This window comes from Oncorhynchus nerka, linkage group LG12 (assembly GCF_034236695.1).
Source record: "Oncorhynchus nerka isolate Pitt River linkage group LG12, Oner_Uvic_2.0, whole genome shotgun sequence".
Classification (NCBI taxonomy): Eukaryota; Metazoa; Chordata; class Actinopteri; order Salmoniformes; family Salmonidae; genus Oncorhynchus; species Oncorhynchus nerka.
Genome location: NC_088407.1, coordinates 87,407,630 through 87,434,140, shown reverse-complemented (window position 1 = coordinate 87,434,140; position 26,511 = coordinate 87,407,630). Strand labels below are relative to the sequence as shown.

The 26,511-nt window shown below is 46.5% G+C and overlaps 1 protein-coding gene across 4 annotated transcripts in view; it reads right to left on the bottom strand.

The window, feature by feature from the left end:
- Positions 1-26,511, bottom strand: part of LOC115127375 (alpha-actinin-1) — a 239,408-nt gene that overhangs the window by 111,799 nt on the left and 101,098 nt on the right. For 3 of the 4 annotated variants that reach the window (XM_065025923.1, XM_065025921.1, XM_065025922.1), the window contains exons 2-4: positions 26,156-26,270; positions 23,846-23,967; positions 1,613-1,697 (exon numbers count right to left, since the gene is read on the bottom strand). In XM_065025923.1, the coding sequence (XP_064881995.1) occupies positions 1,613-1,697; positions 23,846-23,967; positions 26,156-26,270 (322 nt within the window). Of the gene's footprint in view, positions 1-1,612; positions 1,700-23,605; positions 23,651-23,845; positions 23,968-26,155; positions 26,271-26,511 lie in introns of those variants that run through there. The other variant, XM_065025920.1, reaches the window with a different exon arrangement.

The window sequence follows — 26,511 nt, the reverse complement described above, 5'->3', positions numbered from 1 at the left end:
GTATATTAATAGGGTATATATTCATATATCATGGTATATGGTATATTACTAGGGTATATATTCATATATCATGTTATATGGTATATTACTACGGTATATATTCATATATCATGGTATATGGTATATTACTAGGGTATATATTCATCTATCATCTTATATGGTATATTACTAGGGTATATATTCATATATCATGGTATATGGTATATTACTAGGGTATATATTCATATATCATGGTATATGGTATATTACTAGGGTATATATTATGACATTATATATTAATCTGTCATGTTATATTCTATTACTTGTATATAACTTGTGTTTGTTTTAGTATACATGCAAAGCCAACAATACAAAATGCATCTGATACTCACTAATTCAATTTGAATGTAAAATTGAGCTGCCTACTGTAACCCCAATCCCATTTTACTCTGCCCAAGGTACCACCGAAGTACCCACTCTTATGCCATTTACCAGTAGGCCTATTGCCTCATGAGTCTTCTCAAGTACCCCTGTGGACAGGCCAAGTACCCCTGTGGACAGGCCAAGTACCCCTGTGGACAGGCCAAGTACCCCTGTGGACAGGCCAAGTACCCCTGTGGACAGGCCAAGTACACCTGTGGACAGGCCAAGTACACCTGTGGACAGGCCAAGTACCCCTGTGGACAGGCCAAGTACCCCTGTGGACAGGCCAAGTACCCCTGTGGACAGGCCAAGTACCCCTGTGGACAGGCCAAGTACACCTGTGGACAGGCCAAGTACACCTGTGGACAGGCCAAATACACCTGTGGACAGGCCAAATACACCTGTGGACAGGCCAAGTACCCCTGTGGACAGGCCAAGTACCCCTGTGGACAGGCCAAGTACCCCTATGGACAGGCCAAGTACCCCTATGGACAGGCCAAGTACCCGTATGGACAGGCCAAGTACCCGTATGGACAGGCCAAGTACCCCTATGGACAGGCCAAGTACCCCTATGGACAGGCCAAGTACCCCTATGGACAGGCCAAGTACCCCTGTGGACAGGCCAAGTACCCCTGTGGACAGGCCAAGTACCCGTATGGACAGGCCAAGTACCCCTGTGGACAGGCCAAGTACCCCTGTGGACAGGCCAAGTACCCCTGTGGACAGGCCAAGTACCCCTGTGGACAGGCCAAGTACCCCTATGGACAGGCCAAGTACCCATATGGACAGGCCAAGTACCCGTATGGACAGGCCAAGTACCCGTATGGACAGGCCAAGTACCCCTGTGGACAGGCCAAGTACCCCTATGGACAGGCCAAGTACCCGTATGGACAGGCCAAGAACCCGTATGGACAGGCCAAGTACCCGTATGGACAGGCCAAGTACCCGTATGGACAGGCCAAGTACCCCTGTGGACAGGCCAAGTACCCCTGTGGACAGGCCAAGTACCCCTGTGGACAGGCCAAGTACCCGTATGGACAGGCCAAGTACCCATATGGACAGGCCAAGTACCCCTGTGGACAGGCCAAGTACCCCTGTGGATTGTACCCATGTGGATATAATGCGTTATAACGTGTTGTAAGCATGAATAAGCCTTTATAATGCGTTATAAACATGAGGAAGTCAGAGGAGGACATCTACATCCTGGTACCTTCCACAGAGATGTCCTGGATGGCGAAGCGAAGGATTATGGTCCAGATCATTCCCAGGGTCATTTTAGCATTGCCGTCGACGATCTCTGCAGGAGAGGAGAGGAAAGATTAGCCTGAGGTCACATTGACAGTGCTAGTTATAGTTTCACTGTGCCATTTGATGTATATCAGGTTTATGATTTCATTGCTGGTGAAATAACATTGATCTGACTTCACATGCACTACAGTACTCCTACGTGCACTACAGTACTCCTACGTGCACTACAGAACTCCTACGTGCACTACAGAACTCCTACGTGCACTACTGTACTCCTACGTGCACTACTGTACTCCTACGTGCACTATTGTACTCCTACGTGCACTACAGTACTCCTACGTGCACTACAGAACTCCTACATGCACTACAGAACTCCTACATGCACTACAGAACTCCTACATGCACTACAGTACTCCTACATGCACTACAGTACTCCTACACGCACTACAGAACTCCTACACGCACTACAGAACTCCTACACGCACTACAGAACTCCTACATGCACTCCTACATGCACTACAGTACTCCTACATGCACTCCTACATGCACTACAGTACTCCTACATGCACTACAGTACTCCTACATGCACTACAGTACTCCTACATGCACTACAGTTCTCCTACATGCACTACAGTACTCATACATGTACTACAGTACTCCTACATGCCTACGTAGCTGCTGTGCCGAGTGCCCACTCCTGGTTCTAACTACTCCGCCCTGGTTCTAGCTACTGCATTCGATGCCTCTGTCAGCATAATAAACGTGATTTAATGTTATTTCTCTTCAGGAGGGCTGCGTGCAGCGATTTACGTTTTACACAAAATACAGTGAAGTGCTGAATACAACAGGTGTAGTAGACCTCACAGTGAAATGCTGAATACAACAGGTGTAGTAGACCTCACAGAGAAATGCTGAATACAACAGATGTAGTAGACCTCACAGAGAAATGCTGAATACAACAGGTGTAGTAGACCTTACAGTGAAATGCTGAATACAACAGGTGTAGTAGACCTTACAGTGAAATGCTGAATACAACAGGTGTAGTAGACCTTGAAATGCTGAATACAACAGGTGAAAGTGAAATGCTGAATACAACAGGTGTAGGTAGACCTTACAGTGAAATGCTGAATACAACAGGTGTAGTAGACCTTACAGTGAAATGCTGAATACAACAGGTGTAGTAGACCTCACAGTGAAATGCTGAATACAACAGGTGTAGTAGACCTGAATACAGTGAAATGCTGAATACAACAGGTGTAGTAGACCTTACAGTGAAATGCTGAATACAACAGGTGTAGTAGACCTTACAGTGAAATGCTGAATACAACAGGTGTAGTAGACCTCACAGTGAAATGCTGAATACAACAGGTGTAGTAGACCTCACAGTGAAATGCTGAATACAACAGGTGTAGTAGACCTCACAGTGAAATGCTGAATACAACAGGTGTAGTAGACCTCACAGTGAAATGCTGAATACAACAGTAGACCTAGTAGACCTACAACAGTGAAATGCTGAATACAACAGGTGTAGTAGACCTCACAGTGAAATGCTGAATACAACAGGTGTAGTAGACCTTACAGTGAAATGCTGAATACAACAGGTGTAGTAGACCTTACAGTGAAATGCTGAATACAACAGGTGTAGTAGACCTTACAGTGAAATGCTGAATACAACAGGTGTAGTAGACCTGAATACAGTGAAATGCTGAATACAACAGGTGTAGTGACCTAGTAAATGACCAGGTGTAGTAGACCTCACAGTGAAATGCTGAATACAACAGGTGTAGTAGACCTCACAGTGAAATGCTGAATACAACAGGTGTAGTAGACCTCACAGTGAAATGCTGAATACAACAGGTGTAGTAGACCTGAAATGCTGAATACAACAGGGTAGTAGACCTCAATGAAATGCTGAATACAACAGGTGTAGTAGACCTCACAGTGAAATGCTGAATACAACAGGTGTAGTAGACCTTACAGTGAAATGCTGAATACAACAGGTGTAGTAGACCTCACAGTGAAATGCTGAATACAACAGGTGTAGTAGAGTAGACCTCACAGTGAAATGCTGAATACAACAGGTGTAGTAGACCTCACAGTGAAATGCTGAATACAACAGGTGTAGTAGACCTCACAGTGAAATGCTGAATACAACAGGTGTAGTAGACCTTACAGTGAAATGCTGAATACAACAGGTGTAGTAGACCTCACAGTGAAATGCTGAATACAACAGGTGTAGTAGACCTTACAGTGAAATGCTGAATACAACAGGTGTAGTAGACCTTACAGTGAAATGCTGAATACAACAGGTGAAATGAAATGCTGAATACAACAGGTGTAGTAGACCTCACAGTGAAATGCTGAATACAACAGGTGTAGTAGACCTCACAGTGAAATGCTGAATACAACAGGTGTAGTAGACCTGAATACACAGTGAAATGCTGAATACAACAGGTGTAGTAGACCTCACAGTGAAATGCTGAATACAACAGGTGTAGTAGACAAATGCTGAATACAGGTGTAGTAGACCTCACAGTGAAATGCTGAATACAACAGGTGTAGTAGACCTCACAGTGAAATGCTGAATACAACAGGTGTAGTAGACCTCACAGTGAAATGCTGAATACAACAGGTGTAGTAGACCTCACAGTGAAATGCTGAATACAACAGGTGTAGGTAGACCTCTGACAGTGAAATGCTGAATACAACAGGTGTAGGTAGACCTCACAGTGAAATGCTGAATACAACAGGTGTAGACCTAGACCTCACAGTGAAATGCTGAATACAACAGGTGTAGTAGACCTTACAGTGAAATGCTGAATACAACAGGTGTAGTAGACCTTACAGTGAAATGCTGAATACAACAGGTGTAGGTAGACCTTACAGTGAAATGCTGAATACAACAGGTGTAGGTAGACCTCACAGTGAAATGCTGAATACAACAGGTGTAGTAGACCTTACAGTGAAATGCTGAATACAACAGGTGTAGTAGACCTTGAAATGCTGAATACAGTGAAGTGCTGAATACAACAGGTGTAGTAGACCTTACAGTGAAATGCTGAATACAACAGGTGTAGTAGACCTTACAGTGAATACAACAGGTGTAGGTAGACCTTACAGTGAATGCTGAATACAACAGGTGTAGTAGACCTTACAGTGAAATGCTGAATACAACAGGTGTAGTAGACCTTACAGTGAAATGCTGAATACAACAGGTGTAGTAGACCTCACAGTGAAATGCTGAATACAACAGGTGTAGTAGACCTTACAGTGAAATGCTGAATACAACATGTGTAGTAGACCTCACAGTGAAATGCTGAATACAACAGGTGTAGTAGACCTCACAGTGAAATGCTGAATACAACAGGTGTAGTAGACCTCACAGTAAAATGCTGAATACAACAGGTGTAGTAGACCTTACAGTGAAATGCTGAATACAACAGGTGTAGTAGACCTTACAGTGAAATGCTGAATACAACAGGTGTAGTAGACATCACAGTGAAATGCTGAATACAACAGGTGTAGTAGACCTCACAGTAAAATGCTGAATACAACAGGTGTAGTAGACCTTACAGTGAAATGCTGAATACAACAGGTGTAGTAGACCTTACAGTGAAATGCTGAATACAACAGGTGTAGTAGACCTTACAGTGAAATGCTGAATACAACAGGTGTAGTAGACCTTACAGTGAAATGCTGAATACAACAGGTGTAGTAGACCTCACAGTGAAATGCTGACTTACAGGCTCTAACCAATAATGCAAAAAAGGTATTAGGTGAACAATAAGTAAGTAAAGAAATAAAACAACAGTAAAAAGACAGGCTATGTACAGTAGCGAGGCTGTATACAGACACAGGTTAGTCAGGCAGGTTTCCAGATGGGGGGGAGCCGTAGGTCACCTCTCCCCTTCTCCCTGTAGGTCACCCTGCCTCTCCCCTTCTCCCTGTAGGTCACCCTGCCTCTCCTCTCCTCCCTGTAGGTCACCCTGCCTCTCCCCTTCTCCCTGTAGGTCACCCTGTAGGTCACCCTGCCTCTCCTCTCCTCCCTGTAGGTCACCCTGCCTCTCCCCTTCTCCCTGTAGGTCACCCTGTAGGTCACCCTGCCCCTCCCTGGCACCCTGCCTCTCCCCATGTCCCTGTAGGTCACCCTGCCTCTCCTCTCCTCCCTGTAGGTCACCCTGCCTCTCCCCTTCTCCCTGTAGGTCACCCTGCCTCTCCCCTTCTCCCTGTAGGTCACCCTGTAGGTCACCCTGCCCCTCCTCGTCACCCTGCAGGGCACCCTGCCTCTCCCCATGTCCCTGTAGGTCACCCTGCCTCTCCTCTCCTCCCTGTAGGTCACCCTGCCTCTCCTCTCCTCCCTGTAGGTCACCCTGCCTCTCCTCTCCTCCCTGTAGGTCACCCTGCCTCTCCCCTTCTCCCTGTAGGTCACCCTGTCTCTCCCCTTCTCCCTGTAGGTCACCCTGTAGGTCACCCTGCCCCTCCTCGTCACCCTGTAGGTCACCCTGCCTCTCCCCTTCTCCCTGTAGGTCACCCTGCCTCTCCCCTTCTCCCTGTAGGTCGCCATGCCTCTCCTCTTCTCCCTGTAGGTCACCCTGCAGGTCACCCTGCCCCTCTTATCCCTGTAGTTCACCCTGCCTCTCCTCTTCTCCCTGTAGGTCACCCTGCCTCTCCCCTTCTCCCTGTAGGTCACCCTGCCTCTCCCCTTCTCCCTGTAGGTCACCCTGCCTCTCCCCTTCTCCCTGTAGGTCACCCTGCCTCTCCCCTTCTCCCTGTAGGTCACCCTGCCTCTCCTCTTCTCCCTGTAGGTCACCCTGTAGGTCACCCTGCCCCTCCTCTTATCCCTGTAGTTCACCCTGCCTCTCCTCTTCTCCCTGTAGGTCACCCTGCCTCTCCCCTTCTCCCTGTAGGTCACCCTGCCTCTCCCCTTCTCCCTGTAGGTCACCCTGCCTCTCCTCTTCTCCCTGTAGGTCACCCTGTAGGTCACCCTGCCCCTCCTCTTATCCCTGTAGTTCACCCTGCCTCTCCCCTTCTCCCTGTAGGTCACCCTGCAGGTCACCCTGCCTCTTATCCCTGTAGTTCACCCTGCCTCTCCTCTTCTCCCTGTAGGTCACCCTGCCTCTCCCCTTCTCCCTGTAGGGCACCATGCCTCTCCTCTTCTCCCTGTAGGTCACCCTGCCCCTCTTATCCCTGTAGTTCACCCTGCCTCTCCTCTTCTCCCTGTAGGTCACCCTGCCTCTCCTCTTCTCCCTGTAGGTCACCCTGCCTCTCCTCTTCTCCCTGTAGGTCACCCTGCCTCTCCTCTTCTCCCTGTAGGTCACCCTGCCTCTCCCCTTTTCCCTGTAGGTCACCCTGCCTCTCCCCTTTTCCCAAACTAATCACTGAATCTCCTCTCCTCCCAAACTAATCACTGCATCTCCTCTCCTCCCAAACTAATCACTGCATCTCCTCTCCTTAACTAATCACTGCCTCTCCTCTCCTCCCAAACTAATCACTGCATCTCCTCTCCTCCCAAACTAATCACTGCCTCTCCTCTCCTCCCAAACTAATCACTGCATCTCCTCTCCTCCCAAACTAATCACTGCATCTCCTCTCCTCCCAAACTAATCACTGCATCTCCTCTCCTCCCAAACTAATCACTGCATCTCCTCTCCTCCCAAACTAATCACTGCATCTCCTCTCCTCCCAAACTAATCACTGCATCTCCTCTCCTCCCAAACTAATCACTGCCTCTCCTCTCCTTAACTAATCACTGCCTCTCCTCTCCTTAACTAATCACTGCCTCGCCTCTCCTTAACTAATCACTGCCTCTCCTCTCCTCCCAAACTAATCACTCCTCCCAAACTAACCATGTGTTTCTACCTCTAATCTAGGGCACGTGGTGCGTTAGTTACCCACTGAACTGGAACTAGTTCACTTCCAACAGGCTCACCACATGTCACATCATATAAAACACTGACACGATATAACATCAGGTCAGGGGCTTCAAGTTTAATGGTACATAAGAACACAATATTTCAAGACAGATAACAGACTGTCAATATGGTGAGATTAGGGATGTACTGAACAAACATTCAGTTTGGGGAGGGAACCACAAATCCATTTAAAGATCTGGCATCGTCCTGTCACTAATCCCAACCTACTATCCCCCTGTCCTGTCACTAATCCCAACCACCCACCCCCTGTCCTGTCACTAATCCCAACCTCTGTCCTGTCACTAATCCAAACCTCCTTTCCTCTGTCCTGTCACTAATCCCAACCTCTGTCCTGTCACTAATCCCAACCTCTGTCCTGTCACTAATCCCAACCTCTGTCCTGTCACTAATCCCAACCTCTGTCCTGTCACTAATCCCAACCTCTGTCCTGTCACTAATCCCAACCTCTGTCCTGTCACTAATCCCAACCTCTGTCCTGTCACTAATCCCAACCTCTGTCCTGTCACTAATCCCAACCTCCTTTCCTCTGTCCTGTCACTAATCCCAACCTCCTATCCCCCTGTCCTGTCACTAATATCAACCACCCACCCCCTGTCCTGTCACTAATCCCAACCTCTGTCCTGTCACTAATATCAACCACCCACCCCCTGTCCTGTCACTAATCCCAACCTCTGTCCTGTCACTAATCCCAACCTCTGTCCTGTCACTAATCCCAACCTCTGTCCTGTCACTAATCCCAACCTCTGTCCTGTCACTAATCCCAACCTCTGTCCTGTCACTAATCCCAACCTCTGTCCTGTCACTAATCCCAACCTCTGTCCTGTCACTAATCCCAACCTCTGTCCTGTCACTAATCCCAACCCCTGTCCTGTCACTAATCCCAACCCCTGTCCTGTCACTAATCCCAACCTCTGTCCTGTCACTAATCCCAACCTCTGTCCTGTCACTAATCCCAACCTCCTTTCCTCTGTCCTGTCACTAAACTTAATCCCAACCCCTGTCTTGTCACTAATCCCAACCTCCCACCCTCTGTCCTGTCACTAATCCCAACCTCCCCCCCCCTGTCCTGTCACTAATCCCAACCTCCTTTCCTCTGTCCTGTCACTAAACTTAATCCCAACCCCTGTCTTGTCACTAATCCCAACCTCCCACCCTCTGTCCTGCCACTAATCCCAACCTCCCACCCCCTGTCCTGTCACTAATCCCAACCTCCTATCCTCTGTCCTGTCACTAATCCCAACCTCCCACCCTCTGTCCTGCCACTAATCCCAACCTCCCACCCCCTGTCCTGTCACCAGCCCTCACTAGCCCTCACCCACACATCACCAGCCCTCACCCAACAGTCCCCGTCACCAGCCCTCACCCAACAGTCACTAGCCCCCACCCCTCCCCGTCACCAGCCCTCACCCAACAGTCACCAGCCCTCACCCCTCCCCGTCACCAGCCCTCACCCAACAGTCACCAGCCCTCACCCAACAGTCACCAGCCCTCACCCAACAGTCACTAGCCCTCACCCCTCCCCGTCACCAACCCCCACCCAACATTCACCAGCCCCCACCCACCAGTCACCAGCCCCCACCCACCCCGTCGACCCTCTGCCACCCTCACTCCATGAGCTACCTGTTAGGCGGTTACTGTCTGCTAGCTATTTAGCCTGCTATTCTAGCTGAGATAACTAGGTCCACTTCTCCCTCCTACTGAACTCCTGCCCCCTCCCCGTCCCGCCCACAAGTCCCTGGGCAGCAGGGAAGCGCATCCAAGAGGGGATTCCAATCGGCTAATCTGTCTGGAATGCAAGTCTGGTTTAGGCCCTTTTATTCTGGCCTCGGTGTGGATTAACCCCAGGAGAGGAAGAGAAGAAGAGATAGGGGGGAGAAAAGGAGGCACACACACAGGGAGCGAGAGGGAGAGAAGAGAGAAGGAGAGAGAGAGAAGGAGAGAGAGAGTAGGGGAAAGAGAGTAGGGGAAAGAGTAGGAGAGAGCGAGAGAGTAGGGGAGAGAGAGAGAAAGAGAGAGAGAAAGAGAGAGAGAGAGAGAGTAGGGGAGAGAGCGAGAGAGAGAGTGGGGAGAGAGCGAGAGAGAGTAGGGGAGAGAGCGAGAGAGTAGGGGAGAGAGCGAGAGAGTAGGGGAGAGAGCGAGAGAGAGAGGGAGAGAGACAGAGAGTAGGGGAGAGAGACAGAGAGAGCGAGAGAGGTAGGGGAAGAGTAGAGAGAGAGAAGGAGAGAGGCACTGTCACAGAGAGAATGAACAGTGAAGAAAGTGAGAGAGGATACAATCTACACCAGCCCATAGAGAGCGCCTTATAAGGCTTACTGGGATACAGGAAGAAGGAGGAGAGGAAAAGAGAGCTCCTTATAAGGCTTAATGGGATATAGGAAGGAGGAGAGGAAGAGAGAGACAGAAGGATAGGAAAGAGGCGCAGATATGGGGAGCGAGAGAGAGAAACTTACAGTTATGAATATAACCAATGTTCCCTGAAGGAGGGATAACACTGAGTCAATTACCAATCAAATATATACATTTAACCTTTATTAAACTGGGCAAGTCAGTCAAGAACAAATTCTTATTTACAATGACGGCCTACACTGTGCGCCGCCCTTTGGGACTCCCAATCAAGGCCAGTTGTGATACAGCCTGGATTCGAACCAGGGTGTCCGTAGAGATGCAGTGCCTAAGACCGCTGCGCCACTCTGGAGCCCAAAACACGCCCAAAAGGGCCAATGAATGCAGAGGCCGCCCTCGGAAGCCCGCATTAATAGCCTCAATTCAGTACCGCTCTTAAGCGAGTCCAAACCCACTGACGACGAGGGGCCAAAATATGTTACACCTCGTTCCCTCCTTCAGGGAACTGTAGATATATTCAGAATTTAAAATAAATAAATATAATGTATATAAATAAAATAAGAGACACTTTAATAACTCTACCTACATGCACATATTACCTCAATTACCTCGACTAACCTGTGCCACCGCACATTGACTCTGTACTGGTACCCCCTGTATATAGCCTCCACATTGACTCTGTACCGGTACCCCCTGTATATAGCCTCCACATTGACTCTGTACCGGTACCCCCTGTATATAGCCTCCACATTGACTCTGTACCGGTACCCCCTGTATATAGCCTCCACATTGACTCTGTACCGGTACCCCTGTATATAGCCTCCACATTGACTCTGTACCGGTACCCCTGTATATAGCCTCCACATTGACTCTGTACCGGTACCCCCTGTATATAGCCTCCACATTGACTCTGTACCGGTACCCCCTGTATATAGCCTCCACATTGACTCTGTACCGTAACACCCTGTATATAGCCTCCACATTGACTCTGTACCGTAACACCCTGTATATAGCCTCCACATTGACTCTGTACCGTAACACCCTGTATATAGCCTCCACATTGACTCTGTACCGTAACACCCTGTATATAGCCTCCACATTGACTCTGTACCGTAACACCCTGTATATAGCCTCCACATTGACTCTGTAATGGTACCCCCTGTATATAGCCTCCACATTGACTCTGTAATGGTACCCCCTGTATATAGCCTCCACATTGACTCGGTACCATAACACCCTGTATATAGCCTCCACATTGACTCTGTACCATAACACCCTGTATATAGCCTCCACATTGACTCTGTACCGGTACCCCTGTATATAGCCTCCACATTGACTCTGTACCGGTACCCCTGTATATAGCCTCCACATTGACTCTGTACCGGTACCCCTGTATATAGCCTCCACATTGACTCTGTACTGGTACCCCTGTATATAGCCTCCACATTGACTCTGTACCATAACACCCTGTATATAGCCTCCACATTGACTCTGTACAACGGTACCCCCTGTATATAGCCTCCACATTGACCCTGTACTGGTACCCCCGTGTATATAGCCTCCACATTGACTCTGTAGCTAGCACCCCCGTATATAGCCTCCACATTGACTCTGTACCGTAACACCCTGTATATAGCCTCCACATTGACTCTGTAATGGTACCCCAAGTATATAGCCTCCACATTGACTCTGTAATGGTACCCCTGTATATAGCCTCCACATTGACTCTGTAGGTATCCCCTGTATATAGCCTCCACATTGACTCTGTACCGGTACCCCTGTCATATAGCCTCCACATTGACTCTGTACCAGTAACACCTTTTATATAGCCTCCACATTGACTCTGTACCGTAACACCCTGTATATAGCCTCCACATTGACTCTGTACCAGTATCCCCTGTATATAGCCTCCACATTGACTCTGTACAGGTACCCCCAGCACTGTATATAGCCTCCAACATTGACTCTGTACCGCAGCCACCCCTGTATATAGCCTCCACATTGACTCTGTACCTACCCCAGTACTATAGCCTCCAATCATTTTACTCTGTACCGGTGCCCCCTGTATATAGCCTCCACATTGACTCTGTACCGGTCATCCCCTTGCATATAGCCTCCACATTGACTCTGTACCGGTACCCCTGTATATAGCCTCCACAGACTCTGTACCGGTACCCCCTGTATATAGCCTCCACATTGACTCTGTACCGCGTATCCCTGTATAGGTAGCCTCCACATTGACTCTGTACAAGGCAGAGTACCCCCTGTATATAGCCTCCACATTGACTCTGTACCGTAACACCCTGTATATAGCCTCCACATTGACTCTGTAATGGTACCCCCTGTATATAGCCTCCACATTGACTCTGTAATGGTACCCCTGTATATAGCCTCCACATTGACTCGTACCATAACACCCTGTATATAGCCTCCACATTGACTCTGTACCAGGTACCCCTGTATATAGCCTCCACATTGACTCTGTACCGGTACCCCTGTATATAGCCTCCACATTGACTCTGTACCATACTTTCCACCCTGTATATAGCCTCCACATTGACTCTGTACTGGTACCCCCTGTATATAGCCTCCACATTGACTCGGTACCATAACACCCTGTATATAGCCTCCACATTGACTCTGTACCGGTACCCCCTGTATATAGCCTCCACATTGACCCTGTACTGGTACCCCCTGTATATAGCCTCCACATTGACTCTGTACCGGTACCCCTGTATATAGCCTCCACATTGACTCTGTACCGGTATCCCCTGTATATAGCCTCCACATTGACTCTGTACCATAACCCCTGTATATAGCCTCCACATTGACTCTGTACCGGTACCCCTGTATATAGCCTCCACATTGACTCTGTACCGGTACCCCCTGTATATAGCCTCCACATTGACTCTGTACCGGTATCCCCTGTATATAGCCTCCACATTGACTCTGTACCGGTACCCCTGTATATAGCCTCCACATTGACTCTGTACCGTAACACCCTGTATATAGCCTCCACATTGACTCTGTACCTCCTCCCCTGTATATAGCCTCCACATTGACTCTGTACCGGTACCCCTGTATATAGCCTCCACATTGACTCTGTACCGGTACCCCTGTATATAGCCTCCACATTGACTCTGTGACTGGTACCCCCTGTATATAGCCTCCACATTGACTCTGTACCATAACACCCTGTATATAGCCTCCACATTGACTCTGTACCGGTACCCCCTGTATATAGCCTCCACATTGACTCTGTACCATAACCCCTGTATATAGCCTCCACATTGACTCTGTACCATAAAACCCTGTATATAGCCTCCACATTGACTCTGTACCATAACACCCTGTATATAGCCTCCACATTGACTCTGTACCGTACGCCCTGTATATAGCCTCCACATTGACTCTGTACTGGTACCCCTGTATATAGCCTCCACATTGACTCTGTACCGAACACCCTGTATATAGTCTCCACATTGACTCTGTACCGTAACACCCTGTATATAGCCTCCACATTGACTCTGTACCATAACACCCTGTATATAGCCTCCACATTGACTCTGTACCGTAACACCCTGTAAATAGCCTCCACATTGACTCTGTACCATAACACCCTGTATATAGCCTCCACATTGACTCTGTACCGGTACCCCCTGTATATAGCCTCCACATTGACTCGGTACCATAACACCCTGTATATAGCCTCCACATTGACTCGGTACCATAACACCCTGTATATAGCCTCCACATTGACTCTGTACCGGTACCCCCTGTATATAGCCTCCACATTGACTCTGTACCGGTACCCCCTGTATATAGTCTCCACATTGACTCTGTACCGTAATACCCTGTATATAGCCTCCACATTGACTCTGTACCGGTAGCTATTGTTATAGGGTACCAAACTAGCCGGAACACAGGCTCCACTGGCTCCAAGCCAGCTCAGAGGGTACCAAACTAGCCGGAAACACAGGCTCCACTGGCTCCAAGCCAGCTCAGAGGGTACCAAACAAGTCGGAACACAGGCTCCACTGGTTACAGAAGCATGCCTCTTTCTAATGGACCTTTATCCAGCTCCTGTGAACAGTATAACGTTCTCTCTTTCTAATGGACCTTTATCCAGCTCCTGTGAACAGTATAACGTTCTCTCTTTCTAATGGACCTTTATCCAACTCCTGTGTACAGTGTGGATGTGAGTAAAACCCTCCATAGTGTGTTGTCTTGCCTGTATTATACTGTACACACACAGGGACCAATGCTGGTGCCTGGAACTGTATTTAAACAAATTAAAGCAACATATGCTGTTTCCTGTTTAGTGGAATTTATAATACAATTTATATTCGAGCCCTGAATGCTGATTGGCTGACAGCCGTGGTATATCAGCCCGTATACGCTATACGGTCTGATATATAAAACATTTCGTTTTACTACTAATTACATTGGTAACCAGTTTATAATAGCAATGAGGCACCTCGGGAGGGTTGTGATACATTACAATATACCACGGCTAAGGGCTGTGTCCAGGCACTCCGCATTACATAATAACAACAGCCCTAAGCCGTGGTATATTGGCCATATACCACACCCCCTCGGGCCTTATTGCTTAATTATACACATGTCTTTAAAAGGCCTCATCAATAGCCTAGTGAATATAATCTTGCTTATGGACTACGCTTGGCATGCCCATGTCCAGACTAATTTACAGTAGACCTAGCCCCTATATCAGTGAGAACGCTATAGCCCATGTCCAGACTGTAATTTACAGTAGACCTAGTCCCTATATCAGTGAGAACGCTAAAGCCCATGTCCAGACTGTAATTTACAGTAGACCTAGCCCCTATATCAGTGAGAACGCTATAGCCCATGTCCAGACTGTAATTTACAGTAGACCTAGTCCCTATATCAGTGAGAACGCTATAGCCCATGTCCAGACTGTAATTTACAGTAGACCTAGCCCCTATATCAGTGAGAACGCTATAGCCCATGTAATTTACAGTAGACCTAGCCCCTATATCAGTGAGAACGCTATAGCCCATGTCCAGACTGTAATTTACAGTAGACCTAGCCCCTATATCAGTGAGAACGCTATAGCCCATGTAATTTACAGTAGACCTAGTCCCTATATCAGTGAGAACGCTATAGCCCATGTCCAGACTGTAATTTACAGTAGACCTAGTCCCTATATCAGTGAGAACGCTATAGCCCATGTCCAGACTGTAATTTACAGTAGGCCTAGCCCCTATATCAGTGAGAACGCTATAGCCCATGTCCAGACTGTAATTTACAGTAGACCTAGCCCCTATATCAGTGAGAACGCTATAGCCCATGTCCAGACTAATTTACAGTAGACCTAGCACCTATATCAGTGAGAACGCTATAGCCCATGTCCAGACTGTAATTTACAGTAGGCCTAGCCCCTATATCAGTGAGAACGCTATAGCCCATGTCCAGACTGTAATTTACAGTAGACCTAGCCCCTATATCAGTGAGAACGCTATAGCCCATGTAATTTACAGTAGACCTAGTCCCTATATCAGTGAGAACGCTATAGCCCATGTCCAGACTGTAATTTACAGTAGACCTAGCCCCTATATCAGTGAGAACGCTATAGCCCATGTAATTTACAGTAGACCTAGCCCCTATATCAGTGAGAACGCTATAGCCCATGTCCAGACTGTAATTTACAGTAGACCTAGCCCCTATATCAGTGAGAACGCTATAGCCCATGTAATTTACAGTAGACCTAGCCCCTATATCAGTGAGAACGCTATAGCCCATGTCCAGACTGTAATTTACAGTAGACCTAGCCCCTATATCAGTGAGAACGCTATAGCCCATGTCCAGACTGTAATTTACAGTAGACCTAGCCCCTATATCAGTGAGAACGCTATAGCCCATGTCCAGACTGTAATTTACAGTAGACCTAGCCCCTATATCAGTGAGAACGCTATAGCCCATGTCCAGACTGTAATTTACAGTAGACCTAGCCCCTATATCAGTGAGAACGCTATAGCCCATGTCCAGACTGTAATTTACAGTAGACCTAGCCCCTATATCAGTGAGAACGCTTGTAGCCCATGTCCAGACTGTAATTTACAGTAGACCTAGCCCCTATATCAGTGAGAACGCTATAGCCCATGTAATTTACAGTAGACCTAGTCCCTATATCAGTGAGAACGCTATAGCCCATGTCCAGACTGTAATTTACATGACCTAGCCAGTGAGAACTGCCCATGTAATTTACAGTAGACCTAGCCCCTATATCAGTGAGAACGCTATAGCCCATGTCCAGACTGTAATTTACAGTAGACCTAGCCCCTATATCAGTGAGAACGCTATAGCCCATGTAATTTACAGTAGACCTAGCCCCTATATCAGTGAGAACGCTATAGCCCATGTCCAGACTGTAATTTACAGTAGACCTAGTCCCTATATCAGTGAGAACGCTATAGCCCATGTCCAGACTGTAATTTACAGTGAGAACGCTAGACCCTAGCCCCTATATCAGTGAGAACGCTATAGCCCATGTCCAGACTGTAATTTACAGTAGACCTAGCCCCTATATCAGTGAGAACGCTATAGCCCATGTCCAGACTGTAATTTACAGTAGACCTAGCCCCTATATCAGTGAGAACGCTATAGCCCATGTCCAGACTGTAATTTACAGTAGACCTAGCCCCTATATCAGTGAGAACGCTATAGCCCATGTCCAGGCTGTAATTTACAGTAGACCTAGCCCCTATATCAGTGAGAACGCTATAGCCCATGTCCAGACTGTAATTTACAGTAGACCTAGCCCCTATATCAGTGAGAACGCTATAGCCCATGTAATTTACAGTAGACCTAGCCCCTATATCAGTCCAGAGACTGTAATTTACAGTAGACCTAGCCCTATATCAGTGAGAACGCTATAGCCCATGTCCAGACTGTAATTTACAGTAGACCTAGCCCCTATATCAGTGAGAACGCTATAGCCCATGTCCAGACTGTAATTTACAGTAGACCTAGCCCCTATATCAGTGAGAACGCTATAGCCCATGTAATTTACAGTAGACCTAGCCCATATATCAGTGAGAACGCTATAGCCCATGTCCAGACTAATTTACAGTAGACCTAGTCCCTATATCAGTGAGAACGCTATAGCCCATGTCCAGACTGTAATTTACAGTAGACCTAGCCCCTATATCAGTGAGAACGCTATAGCCCACATCCAGACTGTAATTTACAGTAGACCTAGCCCCTATATCAGTGAGAACGCTATAGCCCATGTCCAGACTGTAATTTACAGTAGACCTAGCCCCTATATCAGTGAGAACGCTATAGCCCATGTCCAGACTGTAATTTACAGTAGACCTAGCCCCTATATCAGTGAGAACGCTATAGCCCATGTCCAGACTGTAATTTACAGTAGACCTAGCCCCTATATCAGTGAGAACGCTATAGCCCATGTCCAGACTGTAATTTACAGGTAGACCTAGCCCCTATATCAGTGAGAACGCTATAGCCCATGTCCAGACTAATTTACAGTAATGTCAGTGAGAACGCTATAGCCCATGTAGACCTAGCCCCTAATCAGTGAGAACGCTATAGCCCATGTCCAGACTGTAATTTACAGTAGACCTAGTCCCTATATCAGTGAGAACGCTATAGCCCATGTCCAGACTGTAATTTACAGTAGACCTAGCCCCTATATCAGTGAGAACGCTATAGCCCATGTCCAGACTGTAATTTACAGTAGACCTAGCCCCTATATCAGTGAGAACGCTATAGCCCATGTCCAGACTAATTTACAGTAGGCCTAGCCCCTATATCAGTGAGAACGCTATAGCCCATGTCCAGACTGTAATTTACAGTAGGCCTAGCCCCTATATCAGTGAGAACGCTATAGCCCATGTCCAGACTAATTTACAGTAGACCTAGCCCCTATATCAGTGAGAACGCTATAGCCCATGTAATTTACAGTAGACCTAGCCCCTATATCAGTGAGAACGCTATAGCCCATGTCCAGACTAATTTACAGTAGACCTAGCCCCTATATCAGTGAGAACGCTATAGCCCATGTCCAGACTGTAATTTACAGTAGACCTAGCCCCTATATCAGTGAGAACGCTATAGCCCATGTCCAGACTGTAATTTACAGTAGACCTAGCCCCTATATCAGTGAGAACGCTATAGCCCATGTCCAGACTGTAATTTACAGTAGACCTAGCCCCTATATCAGTGAGAACGCTATAGCCCATGTCCAGACTGTAATTTACAGTAGACCTAGCCCCTATATCAGTGAGAACGCTATAGCCCATGTCCAGACTGTAATTTACAGTAGACCTAGTCCCTATATCAGTGAGAACGCTATAGCCCATGTCCAGACTGTAATTTACAGGAGACCTACCCTATATCAGTGAGACCTAGCCCCTATATCAGTGAGAACAGTGAGAACTATAGCCCATGTCCAGACTGTACTTTACAGTAGACCTAGTCCCTATATCAGTGAGAACGCTATAGCCCATGTCCAGACTGTAATTTACAGGAGACCTAGCCCCTATATCAGTGAGAACGCTATAGCCCATGTCCAGACTGTAATTTACAGTAGACCTAGCCCCTATATCAGTGAGAACGCTATAGCCCATGTCCAGACTGTAATTTACAGTAGACCTAGTCCCTATATCAGTGAGAACGCTATAGCCCATGTCCAGACTGTAATTTACAGGAGACCTAGCCCCTATATCAGTGAGAACGCTATAGCCCATGTCCAGACTGTAATTTACAGTAGACCTAGCCCCTATATCAGTGAGGACGCTATAGCCCATGTCCAGACTGTAATTTACAGTAGACCTAGTCCCTATATCAGTGAGAACGCTATAGCCCATGTCCAGACTGTAATTTACAGTAGACCTAGCCCCTATATCAGTGAGAACGCTATAGCCCATGTCCAGACTGTAATTTACAGTAGACCTAGCCCCTATATCAGTGAGAACGCTATAGCCCATGTCCAGACTGTAATTTACAGGAGACCTAGTCCCTATATCAGTGAGAATGATATAGTCCATGTTTAACAATGTTTTTCTATACTGAAGCAAGGCAATTAGAACAATGTGGACTCTAAATATTTGGCAAATATGGGTGTACTACATAGTACTACAGTCTAGTGTACTACAGTCAAGTGTACTACAGTCTAGTGTAGTACAGTCGAGTGTACTACAGTGTACTACAGTCTAGTGTACTACAGTCTAGTGTACTACAGACCAGTGTACTACAGACCAGTGTACTACAGACCAGTGTACTACAGACCAGTGTACTACAGACCAGTGTACTACAGTCTAGTGTACTACAGTCTAGTGTACTACAGTCGATAGTGTACTACAGTCGATAGTGTACTACAGTCTAGTGTACTACAGTCTAGTGTACTACAGTCGATAGTGTACTACAGTCTAGTGTACTACAGTCTAGTGTACTACAGTCTAGTGTACTACAGTCTAGTGTACTACAGTCGATAGTGTACTACAGTCGATAGTGTACTACAGTCTAGTGTACTACAGTCTAGTGTACTACAGTCTAGTGTACTACAGTCTAGTGTACTACAGTCGATAGTGTACTACAGTCTAGTGTACTACAGTCGATAGTGTACTACAGTCTAGTGTACTACAGTCTAGTGTACTACAGTCGATAGTGTACTACAGTCTAGTGTACTACAGTCTAGTGTACTACAGTCGATAGTGTACTACAGTCTAGTGTACTACAGTCGATAGTGTACTACAGTCGATAGTGTACTACAGTCTAGTGTACTACAGTCTAGTGTACTACAGTCGATAGTGTACTACAGTCTAGTGTACTACAGTCTAGTGTACTACAGTCTAGTGTACTACAGTCTAGTGTACTACAGTCGATAGTGTACTACAGTCTAGTGTACTACAGTCGATAGTGTACTACAGTCTAGTGTACTACAGTCTAGTGTACTACAGTCTAGTGTACTACAGTCGATAGTGTACTACAGTCTAGTGTACTACAGTCGATAGTGTACTACAGTCGATAGTGTACTACAGTCGATAGTGTACTACAGTCTAGTGTACTACAGTCTAGTGTACTACAGTCGATAGTGTACTACAGTCTAGTGTACTACAGTCGATAGTGTACTACAGTCTAGTGTACTACAGTCTAGTGTACTACAGTCTAGTGTACTACAGTCTAGTGTACTACAGTCTAGTGTACTACAGTCGATAGTGTACTACAGTCGATAGTGTACTACAGTCGATAGTGTACTACAGTCTAGTGTACTACAGTCTAGTGTACTACAGTCTAGTGTACTACAGTCGATAGTGTACTACAGTCTAGTGTACTACAGTCTAGTGTACTACAGTCTAGTGTACTACAGTCGATAGTGTACTACAGTCTAGTGTACTACAGTCTAGTGTACTACAGTCTAGTGTACTACAGTCTAGTGTACTACAGTCTAGTGTACTACAGTCGATAGTGTACTACAGTCGATAGTGTACTACAGTCTAGTGTACTACAGTCGATAGTGTACTACAGTCTAGTGTACTACAGTCTAGTGTACTACAGTCTAGTGTACTACAGTCGATAGTGTACTACAGTCTAGTGTACTACAGTCTAGTGTACTACAGTCGATAGTGTACTACAGTCGATAGTGTACTACAGTCTAGTGTACTACAGTCGATAGTGTACTACAGTCTAGTGTACTACAGTCTAGTGTACTACAGTCTAGTGTACTACAGTCGATAGTGTACTACAGTCGATAGTGTACTACAGTCTAGTGTACTACAGTCGATAGTGTACTACAGTCGATAGTGTACTACAGTCTAGTGTACTACAGTCTAGTGTACTACAGTCTAGTGTACTACAGTCTAGTGTACTACAGTCGATAGTGTACTACAGTCGATAGTGTACTACAGTCTAGTGTACTACAGTCTAGTGTACTACAGTCTAGTGTACTACAGTCGATCACTACAGTCGATAGTGTACTACAGTCGATAGTGTACTACAGTCTAGTGTACTACAGTCTAGTGTACTACAGTCTAGTGTACTACAGTCGATAGTGTACTACAGTCTAGTGTACTACAGTCTAGTGTACTACAGTCGATAGTGTACTACAGTCTAGTGTACTACAGTCTAGTGTACTACAGTCGATAGTGTACTACAGTCTAGTGTACTACAGTCTAGTGTACTACAGTCTAGTGTACTACAGTCGATCACTACAGTCGATAGTGTACTACAGTCGATAGTGTACTACAGTCGATAGTGTACTACAGTCTAGTGTACTACAGTCTAGTGTACTACAGTCGATAGTGTACTACAGCCTGGTGTACTACAGTCTAGTGTACTACAGTCTAGTGTACTACAGTCCTAGTGTACTACAGTCTAGTGTACTACAGTCTAGTGTACTACAGTCTAGTGTACTACAGTCTAGGCTATTTAATGAACTAGGCCATAACGGACTAACATTCGAATTGGAGTTGATGACCGTAAAAATAAACAACTTGAAGAAACCACATATTTAGCCATGGAGCACGTTCTGATTGGTCAGTGAGGGGCCAAGCCTCGACATTCATTCAAAAACCCAGCCCCTTTTACACCACCACTGCCAGGAACTGCGCCCATAATTACAATTACTGCGCCCATGGGTAACGTTTAGACTACGTTTCCCAGCAGGCTATGCGGGCGGGCGGGCGAGTTGGTTAAAGAATGTCTTGCATGGCTAAACATGGAGTTTTCTAGCTGAAGTATATGTTCATTAAAAGTAGTTAAACCTACTGTTGAGGGTGGACAGTGGTTTGTCATTATATAAGGAACAAACATAACAAAAATAGCAAGGATATTTCTGAACACATAGCGCTACTGTCAGCGTGTACATTCACCACGGTGTTAAGTTAGTTCAACTAGAACCTATAGAACCGTGGTTAACATACCCCTTTAGCTCAGCTTCTGTTCTGAGGGGGGAAGGGAGGAGGAGGAGGACTGAGGCGCCCAACATTGCTTTTGAGGGATGCGGTCATGTGTGACCACCACAGACAAAACACAAGCATATGCGCACACACACGCACGCACACACGCACACGCACACACACACACACACGCACACGCACACACACACACACACACACACACGCCAGCTTCCAATTACAGTAAATCCCAGAGAGTTTTTGTTGCAGACAGTGTCGGAGAACAGACGTTGTTTTGGGTGTTTATTCAGCTAATTAGAATATCGGTTCAGTCCCAAATGGCACTCTATTCCCTATGAAGTGCACTACTTTAGACCAGGTCCCATAGGATTCTGTTATGTCGTGGCCTCGGGTGGAGGGCCTGGTGAAAGCTATGATCCCCTACTGATGTCACTTGTTAAATCCACTTCAATCAGTGTAGATGAAGGGGAGGAGACAGGTGGTTAAAGAAGGATTTTTAAGCCTTGAGACAAATAGAGACATGGGTTGTGTTCGTGTGCCATTCAGAGGGTGAACGGACAAGACAACATATTTAAGTGCCTTTGACTGGGGTTTGGTAGTAGGTGCCATGTGCACCGGTTTGTGACAAGAACTGCAACGATGCTGGGTTTTTCCATCCTCAACAGTTTCCCGTTTGTATCAAGAATGTTCCACCACCCAAAGAACATCCAGACAACTTGACACAACTATGGGAAGCATCCCTGTGGAACAATTTGGACACTTGCTGAGGGGAGAACGGCTCGCAATAATGGCTGGAACAGAGCTAATCGAATTAAAACAAGTTTGACGTATTTCATACCATTCCACTCACTCAGGTCCAGCCATCACCATGAGCCGGGTCCTCCCCAATTAAGGTGCCACCAACCTCCTATGTTGTAGAGTCCACGCCCTGATGAATTGAGACTGTTCTTAGGGCAAAAGGGGATGTTCCTAATGTTTTGTACACTCAGTGCATCTTTCCTTTCTACTTCTGTCCAACAAACAAAAGAAGCCCAAAATATGTGAGAAGTGAGAAAAGAAAAAAAAGTACTGCAGTATGTAGGGAATAGGGTGCCATGGATGTGTCCCAAATAACACTACTTTTGACCAGGACTCTCGAGATGGGGCTGGTCTAATGAGGCTAGTACAACAGTCTAGTGTACTACAGTCTAGTGTACTACAGTCTAGTGTACTACAGACTAGTGTACTACAGACTGGTGTACTACAGCCTGGTGTACTACAGCCTGGTGTACTACAGCCTGGTGTACTACAGTCTGGTGTACTACAGTCTGGTGTACTACAGCCTGGTGTACTACAGCCTGGTGTACTACAGCCTGGTGTACTACAGCCTGGTGTACTACAGCCTGGTGTACTACAGTCTGGTGTACTACAGCCTAGTGTACTACAGCCTAGTGTACTACAGCCTAGTGTACTACAGCCTAGTGTACTACAGCCTAGTGTACTACAGACTAGTGTACTACAGACTAGTGTACTACAGACTAGTGTACTACAGTCTAGTGTACTACAGACTAGTGTACTACAGACTAGTGTACTACAGACTAGTGTACTACAGCCTAGTGTACTACAGCCTAGTGTACTACATAGTACTACAGCCTAGTGTACTACAGTCTAGTGTACTACAGTCCAGTGTACTACATAGTACTACAGCCTAGTGTACTAGAGTCTAGTGTACTACAGTCCAGTCAGTGTCAGTAGTGACCAGGGTATTGTTGAACCCACCTTCAGCTCCGATGGACACCAGCTTGACTCCTTTACTGGTGATGTAGTGGACTACAGTCTAGTGTACTACAGCCTAGTGTACTACATAGTACTATAGTCTAGTGTACTACAGTCCAGTCAGTGTCAGTGACCAGGGTATTGTTGAACCCACCTTCAGCTCCGATGGAACTTGACTCACCTACAGTCTAGTGTACTACAGCCTATGGACACCAGTCTAGTGTACTACAGTCCAGTTGTCACTGGTGATGCTCCGATGGACACCAGCTTGACTCCTTTACTGGTGATGTAGTGGAGAGCTTTGTTGACGTTGGAGATCTTGTGAACTCTCATCTTCCCTCTCTCTGGTTTGGCCAAGCGCTCTCCTGGACAGGAAACACAATCAGACGTCAGGGGTTAGAGGTCACTATCGAACAGGAAACTACAGATACTAGGGCTGGGAATAGCCAGGAACCTCACGATATGTATTGAATAGCCAGGGGACCTCACGATACGATATGTATTGAATAGTCAGGGACCTCACGATATGTATTGTATAGTCAGGGACCTCACGATACGATATGTATTGAATAGTCAGGGACCTCACCATACGATATGTATTGAATAGTCAGGGACCTCACGATACGATATGTATTGAATAGCCAGGGACCTCACGATACGATATGTATTGAATAGTCAGGGACCTCACCATACGATATGTATTGAATAGTCAGGGACCTCACCATACGATATGTATTGAATAGCGGGATATGTATTGAATAGCCAGGGACCTCACCATACGATATGTATTGAATAGCCAGGGACCTCACGATACGATATGTATTGAATAGTCAGGGACCTCACCATACGATATGTATTGAATAGTCAGGGACCTCACGATATGTATTGTATAGTCAGGGACCTCACGATATGTATTGTATAGCCAGGGACCTCACGATACGATATGTATTGAATAGCCAGGGACCTCACGATACGATATGTATTGAATAGCCAGGGACCTCACGATACGATATGTATTGAGTAGTCAGGGACCTCACGATATGTATTGAATAGCCAGGGACCTCACGATATGTATTGAATAGCCAGGGACCTCACCATACGATATGTATTGAATAGTCAGGGACCTCACGATATGTATTGAATAGTCAGGGACCTCACGATACGATGTATTGAATAGCCAGGGACCTCAGGGACCTCACGATATGTATTGAATAGTCAGGGACCTCACGATACGATATGTATTGAATAGCCAGGGACCTCACGATATGTATTGAATAGTCAGGGACCTCACGATACGATATGTATTGAATAGTCAGGGACCTCACGATACGATATGTATTGAATAGCCAGGGACCTCACGATATGTATTGAATAGCCAGGGACCTCACGATATGTATTGAATAGCCAGGGACCTCACGATATGTATTGAATAGCCAGGGACCTCACGATATGTATTGAATAGCCAGGGACCTCACGATATGTATTGAATAGCCAGGGACCTCACGATATGTATTGAATAGTCAGGGACCTCACCATACGATATGTATTGAATAGCCAGGGACCTCACCATACGATATGTATTGAATAGTCAGGGACCTCACGATATGTATTGAATAGCCAGGGACCTCACGATATGTATTGAATAGCCAGGGACCTCACGATACGATATGTATTGAATAGCCAGGGACCTCACGATATGTATTGAATAGTCAGGGACCTCACCATACGATATGTATTGAATAGCCAGGGACCTCACGATATGTATTGAATAGCCAGGGACCTCACCATACGATATGTATTGAATAGCCAGGGACCTCACCATACGATATGTATTGAATAGCCAGGGACCTCACGATATGTATTGAATAGTCAGGGACCTCACCATACGATATGTATTGAATAGCCAGGGACCTCACGATATGTATTGAATAGTCAGGGACCTCACCATACGATATGTATTGAATAGTCAGGGACCTCACCATACGATATGTATTGAATAGCCAGGGACCTCACGATATGTATTGAATAGTCAGGGACCTCCCACGATATGTATTGAATAGTCAGGGACCTCACCATACGATATGTATTGAATAGTCAGGGACCTCACCATACGATATGTATTGAATAGCCAGGGACCTCACGATATGTATTGAATAGTCAGGGACCTCACCATACGATATGTATTGAATAGCCAGGGACCTCACGATATGTATTGAATAGTCGATATGTATTGAATAGCAGGGACAGGGAATAGCCAGGGACCTCACGTGGGCACCTCACGTTACAGACACGCGTGGAATAATAGCACCTCACGTGTATTGAATAGCAGGGACCTCACGATTACAGACACGCGTGGGCACCGTTACAGACACGCGTGGGCACCGTTACAGACACGCGTGGGCACCGTTACAGACACGCGTGGGCACCGTTACAGACACGCGTGGGCACCGTTACAGACACGCGTGGGCACCGTTACAGACACGCGTGGGCACCGTTACAGATACGCGTGGGCACGTTACAGATACGCGTGGGCACCAGGCCTCTCCTCCTCACCTGATATGACCTCCAACAGCAGCATGAGTTTCAGTCCGTCCCTGAAGTCCTCTTCGATGTTCTCGATCTGCGTTCCTGCTTTCCTCAGGTGGGAGTTGCACCAGGCCGTGAACGTCTGGGGAGGAGAGACAGGAGCAGACATCAGTTAGTAAGAAAGGAGCAGGGTGGTAGTTACCATGGATGGCGAAGTTACTATGGTGTATGTTACTATGATGCAGTTTTAGTGAAGATGAGAATATGGAATAGAACACGGTAGAGAACAACAGAATAGAACACGGTAGTGAACAACAGAATAGAACACGGTAGTGAACAATAGAATAGAACACGGTAGTGAACAATAGAATAGAACACGGTAG